Genomic DNA, 9,336 nt, shown 5'->3' with positions numbered 1-9,336 from the left:
TTCTTCTCTCTCTGATATTCAATACAATGTTCTCCTCGATGTTCTTGGAGATCTATTCTATGTAATCTTATTTTGCGATGCGTTTGTTGAGATCCGATGAATTGTTGATTTATGATCAGATTGTCTATGGATATTATTTGAGTCTTCTCTGAACTCTTTTATGCATGATTAAGATAGCTTTGTATTTCTCTCAGATCTATTGATTTGGTTTGGCCAACTAGATTTATTGCAATGGGAGAGGTGCTTTGTAATGGGTTCAATCTTGTGGTGTCCTCACCCAGTTACAGAAGGAGTAGGGAGGCACGTATTTGTATTGTTGTCATTAAGGATAAAAAGATGGGTTTTATTTAATATTGATTGGATCTATCCCTCTACATCATGTCATCTTGCTTAAGGCGTTACTACATTCTTGTTAACTTAATACAGTAGATGCATGTTGGATAGCGGTCGATATATGGAGTAATAGTAGTAGATGCAGGCAGGAGTCGGTCTACTTGTCACGGATGTGATGCCTATATTCATGATCATTACCTTAGATATCATCATAACTTTGTGCTTTTCTATTAATTGATCAACAGTAATTTGTTTACCCACCGTATGCGTTCTTTCAAGAGAGAAGCCTCTAGTGAAAACTATGGCCTCGGGTCTATCTTTTATCATATTATTTTCAGATCTATAAAACCAAAAACCCAAAAATACCTTGCTGCAATTTATTTATCTTTATTTTATTTTGCACTTTTATTTATCTTTTATACCTATCTCTATCAGATTTCATCCTTGCAAGTAACCGTGAAGGGATTGACAACCCCTTTATCATGTTGGGTGCAAGTATTTGTTTGTTTGTGCAGGTGCTATCATTGGAGACTTGTGTGTTCCTCCTACTGGATTGATACCTTAGTTCTTAATTGAGGGAAATACTTATTTCTACTTTGCTACATCACCATTTCCTCTTCAAGGAAAAAACCAACGCAAGCTCGAGAAGTAGCAGACGCTCGGGGGCAAACGCCCCTCGAACCATGGGCCATGTGAATATGGAGAAGGAAATCTTCTATCCAAACAGCAGGGTCCGTTGTTCCGTCATATTGATCAATGTTGATGGGTTTAAACCCCTCTGGGAACTGGTGCTCCATGACCTCGTCTGTGAAGCATACTGGATCTGCAGGCCCTTGATAGCGAGCCGCATCTTGTTGGGCGTGGGCCATCGTCCTAGCCTAGGTCTGCTCTCGAGTTCTTTCGTGCCTGTCTAACCAAGCATCATAGCCCTCCAATCCAGCTGGTGCGCGGTCCCGTCCGTCACGTCAGCTCGGGGCACACTGGCCCATCCCGACTCCACATATAATCGTCCTCACCCGCTCCCAAGGCAAACCCTAACAACTTCACTCCACTACCCTCCAGTCACCCAAGCTCCCGTCTAGCGATCGGTGAACTTGGACCTCCTCCCAGTCAGGCCCGAGAAGGAGATGGCTATCCGCATTGCGCTCCGTCGCTTCCGTGAGGAGAATGCCCGACAGCGGTCAGACTCGATCCGTCGCGAATCCATTGCGTTCGCCCAAATGGTGCGTGGATCGGAGACGAGGCAGATTGTCGCTTCCTCGGCGGAGATGGTGTGCTTTGTTTGGCGCCCGAACGCCGTGGCGGAGGCACAACCCCTTCATTGGCGTGCCGGCGACGAGGCCATCCGTGTCCTATTCACTGAGTGTATGGCACGGCGTGCCCGCCGTACGAGGCACAGCGTGCAGGATGGCGCGATAGTACTTGTGATAGACGCCGGGGAGGGGGAGTCGCACTCTCTAGCGCCTCATGTGATGGCCTGCAACCCCTGGCACCGTAGCCGTGTCATGGTGAACGTGGCCTCCGACCATGACGGATTCGTTGTCGACCTCACATTGACTGACACTGTCAAGGCTCCAGACTCCGACAAGGAAGAGTAAGGCATGGGAGACGGCGACTCCTTGAGTCATGTGAGTGGTGCGTGTCACATATCCTACTCTGATGACCGTAGCAACACTTTGAGGGGCGCAACCAGCCACCGGACATGGACATGGCAAAGCCGGACGAGCTCCGTTTAGATTGGGTTTTACGTTGCATGTAAGGGCATGTACAATGATTTATAAGATAGTCTTATCTAAAGTCTGCATGTAATTTAGAGATAACAAAAAAATGTGTCTATAATGGCTCATCTCTTAGTCTTATCTTCAATAACTAGCTATTTCTAAAAACATGGTGAGACATATTTATGCTAAGAGATCATCTCTTGTCTTGTCTTAAATAAGAGAAGACAAACCTTTTCTTATGATTTCTCTTTTCTCCATCTCATAATTTATCCTACATGACATTGCTAAGATAGAACCATTGTACATGCCCTAACGGATTTGAGATTTCTGAATTAAGGTATTCAGTTCTGAAAAAAATTACTTAGGCTTAACGGGTCGTTGTCCGCCTGCATTTGAGGGGGTTGAATGTGGTGTATCCTAGTTTCTTTCCTCGGCGGGAGCGCACCACGCCCCGACACGTACAAACGTAATTCCTTTTCTCGAGAGAAACGAACATGTACACTCTCCACGTGGCGGGCTGGCGGGCGGGCGGTCGCGCGCTTCCCTCCTCTCCTTCCACAATGGAGTTTTGGCTTCCGGCTCTCCGTGTTTCTCTCAACCGAGCCTATAACTGCGGCGGTACGGCCACGCACCCAGCGCCATCCCTTTTTCTCTCCACTCTCCTCTCTCTTTCTCTCTCTTGACAGTTCCATCTTCCCTCTCGCCCAACGGAGCATCTCTCCCTCTCTCTCGCCCAACGGAACAGACGCACGCGAATCGGGCCGCCGCGGCGGGTGCATCACGATGGCCGGCAACGAGTGGATCAATGGCTATCTGGAGGCGATTCTTGACAGCGGCGCGTCGGGTGGCGGAGGCAGAGGCGGTGGCGGCTCCGGTGCCGGGGCCGGCGGCGGCGGCGGCGGCGGCGGCGGGGGTGACCCGAAGTCGTCGTCGAGCCCCCGCGGGCCGCACACGATATTCAACCCCACAACGTACTTTGTGGAGGAGGTGGTGAAAGGCGTCGACGAGAGCGACCTCCACAGGACATGGATCAAGGTCGTGGCGACCCGCAACGCCCGCGAGCGCAGCAGCCGCCTCGAGAACATGTGCTGGCGCATCTGGCACCTCGCCCGCAAGAAGAAGCAGGCAAGCCATCCTCTCTCTCGTGTTCCCTTCTCTTCTTGATCGTCTCGTGTTCGTTGATCGATCCCCTTGTTGATTTCTCGTTTTGGTTGGTTTCGTCGGTCGGTTGATTGCTCCTGTGGTTTCTCTGTTTCTGTTCGTGACACACTAGCCAATTGTTAACTGCATCGTGGTGCGATCTGCATGGGTCGATCTATTATTTTAATATTTTTTGATGATGAAAGTGATCGACGTATCGAGATGTTTCCAACGGCATGTTTGGTCGTGAGGTTAGATCGGTCATTTCGTCGTTTAGAAACCAGATCAAGCCGTAGGCATGCATGATCTCTCTGCGCCTCTGACGTTTCGAGAATTCAGTACTCTGGTCTCAGAGACAACACACACGTCTCCATTTTATTTTATATTTTGGCCCTATGATGTTTTTCTTCGGAGATAGGATGTATGATTGCTGATCGTTTCTTCACACAAATGATGTGAAAAGAGAAAGGGAATTACGATCTTCTCGTGCCATCAGTAATGGCTGATAAGTTGGCTTTCACTTTCCCCTCTCCCATTTTCTCTCAACCGAAGGAAACTGCATCTGCCAGACTGATGCGTTTGCATTTATTTTTTGCCGGAAAACAGGAATTGCTCCTACTGCATATATTTATAATTTTTTTTGAATGAGTCTGTACAGGACCGAAAAGAAAAGTAAACAAAGAAACAAAAACAGAAGGCCTTTGCAGTATTATTTCTTGCCATAACAGAGTATTTCCTTTTGGATTTGGTCACGCTTCTGAACATTTTTATCCTTTTGGTGCGGCGTGGCTTGTTTGATGACGAGCAGCTGGAGATTGAGGGCATCCAGAGGATGTCGGCTCGGCAGAATGAACAGGAGAAGGTGCGCCGCGAGGCCACGGAGGACCTGTCGGAAGATCTCGACGAGGGCGAGAAGGGGGACATCGTCGGCGAGCTGATGCCGTCAGGGACCCCCAAGAAGAAGTTCCAGAGGAATTTCTCCGACCTTAGTGTGTGGTCGGACGAGAATAAGGAGAAGAAGTTGTACATTGTGCTCATCAGGTCTCATTCTTAAACCTCACAGCTCTGTTAACCAATTCCTTTAACTTCTATCCTATACTGCATGACCATTGCCATGTTGATGTCGTGAAAGTTTTACAATTTTTGTCATCTTGGTTGCAGTGTGCACGGTCTTGTCCGTGGAGAAAACATGGAACTGGGTAGTGATTCAGATACGGGAGGGCAGGTAAACCGAACCGAACTTTTAGTTACACAAAATGTTTCTTGTAACCAAGATTTGCATTGACTTATGGCGAGCTATTCTCCTGTTTTTCAGGTGAAATATGTTGTGGAACTTGCGAGAGCGCTTGCAATGATGCCCGGAGTGTACAGAGTAGACCTGTTTACTCGCCAAGTGTCATCACCCGACGTGGACTGGAGCTACGGGGAGCCAACAGAGATGTTAACCTCCGGTTCCCACGACGCAGAGGGGAGCAGTGAGAGCGGCGGGGCATACATTGTGCGCATCCCTTGCGGCCAGAGTAACAAGTACATCAAGAAGGAGTCCCTGTGGCCTTACCTCCAAGAGTTTGTTGACGGAGCCCTTGCGCACATTCTAAACATGTCAAAGGTTTTGGGCGAACAGGTAGGCCATGGGAAGCCAGTGCTGCCTTATGTGATCCATGGCCACTATGCCGACGCTGGCGATGTTGCTGCCCTTCTTTCTGGCGCGTTGAATGTGCCGATGGTGCTCACTGGTCACTCGCTTGGGAGGAACAAGCTGGAGCAGATTATGATGCAAGGGCGTATGTCCAAGGAGGAGATCGACGCAACCTACAAGATCATGAGGCGTATTGAGGGGGAGGAGCTGGCCTTGGACGCAGCAGAGCTTGTGATTACTAGCACCAGGCAGGAGATCGATGAGCAGTGGGGATTGTATGATGGCTTTGATGTCAAGCTTGAGAAAGTGTTGCGGGCACGGACGAGACGCGGGCTCAGCTGCCATGGCCGTTTCATGCCTAGGATGATGGTGAGTGTCCAGTACCAAGTATAACCAATTTTTTCAAGTGTAATACCAATGTACCATATCTGTCAAAATTCCGCAAGTTGGTATTTGAGGTGGCATATGTGGCAATGAGTGTAGTTTTTCCCCATGGTTTTTGTTTGTGCTAATTCGATTTGCTTCTTGATAGGTGATTCCTCCTGGGATGGATTTCAGCAATGTTGTGGTTCAAGATATCGATGGAGATGGCGATAAAGATGATATAAATCTGGATGCTGCATCACCGAGGTCACTACCCCCAATCTGGGCTGAGGTTGGTGTTTGGTTCCAAATTTCATATGCATATCCAAATCAATTTCAATCTACATCAATTAAAATGATCATAATATTGCCGCATGAAACTCGTGCCACAGGTGATGCGCTTCCTGACCAATCCTCACAAGCCAATGATCTTGGCACTGTCAAGGCCTGATCCGAAGAAGAACATCACTACTCTTGTCAAAGCATTTGGAGAATGCCGCCCACTGAGGGAACTTGCAAACTTAGTAAGCAATATCCTGCCTCCTTTTAGACGGCCTACCTGAATAAGTAAAGTCAGTTATACAACTTCAGTAACCATATTTTTGGTTTAGTTACACAAATTTAGTAACATATTTTTAGTTCCTAATATCATCAAATGTCAAAAGATCATCCACATTTCATTGTTACCTTTATGAAAAGAGTAACATGTTTATGAATATCTTCTCAAAGCATTTGGAAAATGCTGCTCATTCAGGGAACTTGCAAACTTAGTAACCATATATCATATTTAGATGAATATGTGAATGATCTTTTGACATTTGATGATATTAGGAACTGGATGAAAGGAGGACCAGAAAGTATGTTTCAGAATATCTTGTGGTGGTTAACAAAATTTACATCATCTGTTTTCAGGTTCTGATCATGGGGAACAGAGATGACATCGAGGAGATGCCTCCCGGCAATGCAAATGTCCTCACCACTGTCTTGAAGCTGGTTGACAAGTATGATCTGTATGGAAGTGTGGCCTTCCCCAAGCATCACAAGCAGGCCGACGTCCCCGAGATTTATCGCCTCACAGCCAAGACGAAGGTCAGTTGCATGTTATATTCAGTTGTTCTATCATGTTTAAGATTCAGCATCTCATTCTGACGAAAAGCATTGGTTATCCCCTGCAGGGTGTATTCATCAATCCTGCTCTCGTGGAGCCTTTCGGCCTTACACTAATCGAGGTTAGCTTCAGTTCCAGTTATCTGACAATGTCAATCAGCTGATGCTTCCCTGTTCTCATAGAAAAATAAAGATAAACATAACTTTATACTGGCAATCTTATGGCCTTTAGGCTGCAGCGCACGGGCTCCCAATCGTCGCCACCAAGAACGGCGGTCCGGTCGACATTACAAATGTAAGCATGCATTGTATGTTTCCACATCCTGTGTTGCAAATTTTGCTATGCACTAGTTATGTGTGAAAGTACATTTAACTACGTGATGTGTGTGGCACTGGTATAGACACTGAACAGTGGGCTGCTAGTGGATCCGCACGACCAGAACGCCATCGCCGACGCGCTGCTGAAGCTGGTGGCCGACAAGAACCTGTGGCATGAGTGCCGGAAGAACGGGCTGCGCAACATCCACCTCTACTCGTGGCCGGAGCACTGCCGGACGTACCTCGCCAGGGTGGCCGGGTGCCGGATCAGGAACCCACGCTGGCTCAAGGACACGCCTGCGGACGCTGGCGCTGACGATGAGGCCGAGGACTCGCTCATGGAATTCCAGGACCTATCGCTCCGCCTGTCCATCGACGGCGAGCGAGGCTCCACTAACGAGCCCGCCTCGTCGGACCCGCAGGACCAGGTGCAGAAGATCATGAACAAGCTCCACCAGTCGTCTTCTGCAGCTCCAGATGCTGCCACGGACAAGAATCCGGCCAACGTTCACGCCGCTGGCACCGTCAACAAGTACCCGCTCCTGCGCCGCCGCCGCCGGCTGTTCATCGTGGCCGTGGACTGCTATGGTGACGACGGACGTGCCAGCAAGAAGATGTTGCAGGTGATTCAGGAGGTGTTCAGGGCGGTCCGGTCTGACACCCAATTGTCCAAGATCTCCGGGTTCGCACTGTCGACGGCGATGCCGCTGTCCGAGACGCTCCAGCTCCTACAGACGGGGAAGGTTCCCCCAACCGACTTCGATGCGCTCATCTGCGGCAGTGGCAGCGAGGTGTACTACCCTGGCTCCGCGCAGTGCTTGGATGCCCAGGGGAAGCTCCGGCCCGACCAGGACTACCTGCAGCACATCAACCATCGGTGGTCTCACGACGGCGCCAGGCAGACCATAGGGAAGCTCATGGCCTCACAGGACGGCTCCGGCAGTGTCGTCGAGCCTGACGTGGAGTCCTGCAATGCGCACTGCGTCTCCTTCTTCGTCAGGGACCCCAAGAAGGTAAAGGCTCCTGCATATCTTTATCTTTCATTACTCACTGACAAATGAACAATCCTTACCATTGGTATATGAACGTGAATTTTCTTAATTCCACAGGTGAGAACTATCGATGAGATGCGGGAGAGGCTGAGGATGCGTGGCCTCCGGTGCCACCTCATGTACTGTCGGAACTCAACGAGGATGCAGGTTGTCCCTCTCATGGCATCAAGGTCACAAGCACTCAGGTGAGTACCGCATTGTTTTATTGAGCGAAGCCTCACTCTGTTGTAGCCCTTGTGTTTTTCGTTTTCTATTGTACAGTTTTTTCCGTTGTTTTCTCAGTGCTCTTTACTCTGTTCCATAATGCAAAAACATAACTCCTGCTGTTTCCGGTCAAAAGAGTGCTGCATTTTTTTGTTTTTTCAAAAAATACGCTAGCATTTTTTACAACAAAAAAACAACAAGCATATCAATTAATTGTTGGATCTCTGCCGACAATCTCAGGTACCTCTTTGTGCGTTGGGGCCTGCCCGTGGGCAACATGTACATTGTCCTCGGGGAACATGGCGACACCGACCGTGAGGAGATGCTTTCAGGACTACACAAGACGGTGATTGTTAAAGGCGTCACCGAGAAAGGCTCAGAGGACCTGCTGAGGAGCTCAGGGAGTTACCACAAGGAAGACGTTGTCCCGTCCGATAGCCCATTGGCTACCACCACGCGCGGTGATCTGAAGTCCGATGAGATCCTGCGGGCTCTCAAGGAGGTCTCCAAGGCTTCCAGCGGCTGATCGGTTGCCCGGAAGCTCGATGATGCCGAACATCTTCACTCATGCTATTTAATATCTTCTGCTTGTTCATAACCAGAGATTGGAACCATTTCTCTCTTTTCTTTGCTACATATATAATCTTGTGAGCACTAGCACGACTACATCTTGCAGTGAGAAATAATTAAGACACTGCTGATGATGCCACTGTCTGGCTTGAATGTTTGTGAACTAATTCAGCATATACGTTTGCAATATATATTGTGCTTATTCAACAGCTTTTTTTTAAAGTATATATGCATGGCATGGCAAGAGGAGAATATGAAGCCAGTTTTGGCCCCTGTTTACGGTTGCAGTTATGCTAGTATGAAACATTCTTTCAATGGCTTGAATGCAAAAGCTAAATACCCTAAAATGATACTAGTCCATCACGTCCTCTTATTGGTTCCAGTCAGGCAACATTACTGACATGGAAGAGAAATGAAAAGAACACCCCCGAGTTGCTACTGAACACACCAAATGCAGCAGAAGCCGTGGCTTCAGACGCGATTATACCAGGAATGTCAGTAATGTTTGTGACATAACTAAAGATTCATGCATGAATACAACTTTTAAAACAGAAAACTGAACAGGAAACTCCACTTATTATTAATGAGAAAAGCTCATGATCTGATTAGGATATAGAGCACAAGTCTAGCTACGAAATTGCAGATGAAACCATGCCAAATGAAAGTCATGTCTTAAAACAGAGGAGCCCAATACTCGCATTCGTCGTTGTAATTCCTCCATTTGTCAGGATCAGTAATAACGAAGATAAGAATTGTTTACTCTTAAGTTGCCTACAATTTCATTAGATATAAGCCACCTTTCCAAGACTTTGGTATTGCCTTTGACAACTAATTAGTACTTTAAAACCTGACAGGGAGTTAGAAGCACGTAATTGGTTTTTGCATTCAA

General features: G+C 47.9%; 1 protein-coding gene across 1 annotated transcript; it reads left to right on the top strand.

The window, feature by feature from the left end:
- Positions 1-2,680: 2,680 nt before the first annotated feature.
- LOC125545737 (probable sucrose-phosphate synthase 1) lies at positions 2,681-8,647 on the top strand. The gene is made up of 12 exons (XM_048709767.1): positions 2,681-3,179; positions 4,003-4,235; positions 4,356-4,419; positions 4,510-5,202; positions 5,366-5,488; positions 5,589-5,720; positions 6,109-6,285; positions 6,372-6,425; positions 6,536-6,598; positions 6,705-7,634; positions 7,731-7,858; positions 8,118-8,647. The coding sequence occupies exons 1-12, from the start codon at positions 2,838-2,840 to the stop codon at positions 8,401-8,403; spliced, it is 3,225 nt and encodes a 1,074-aa protein (XP_048565724.1). The 5' UTR covers positions 2,681-2,837; the 3' UTR covers positions 8,404-8,647.
- The last annotated feature ends 689 nt before the right edge of the window (positions 8,648-9,336 follow it).

This window comes from Triticum urartu, chromosome 3 (genome assembly GCF_003073215.2).
Source record: "Triticum urartu cultivar G1812 chromosome 3, Tu2.1, whole genome shotgun sequence".
Classification (NCBI taxonomy): Eukaryota; Viridiplantae; Streptophyta; class Magnoliopsida; order Poales; family Poaceae; genus Triticum; species Triticum urartu.
The sequence above is the reverse complement of the archived record's forward strand: the minus strand, read 5'-3'. Positions and strand labels throughout refer to the sequence as shown.

Excerpts from the sequence above, each read along its gene's own strand:
- LOC125545737 (XM_048709767.1), top strand. The coding sequence starts at position 2,838 with ATGGCCGGCAACGAGTGGATCAATGGCTATCTGGAGGCGATTCTTGAC. Across the intron at positions 6,286-6,371 it reads GCCTCACAGCCAAGACGAAG|GGTGTATTCATCAATCCTGC; the intron begins GTCAGTTGCATG and ends TATCCCCTGCAG. Across the intron at positions 6,426-6,535 it reads TCGGCCTTACACTAATCGAG|GCTGCAGCGCACGGGCTCCC; the intron begins GTTAGCTTCAGT and ends TATGGCCTTTAG.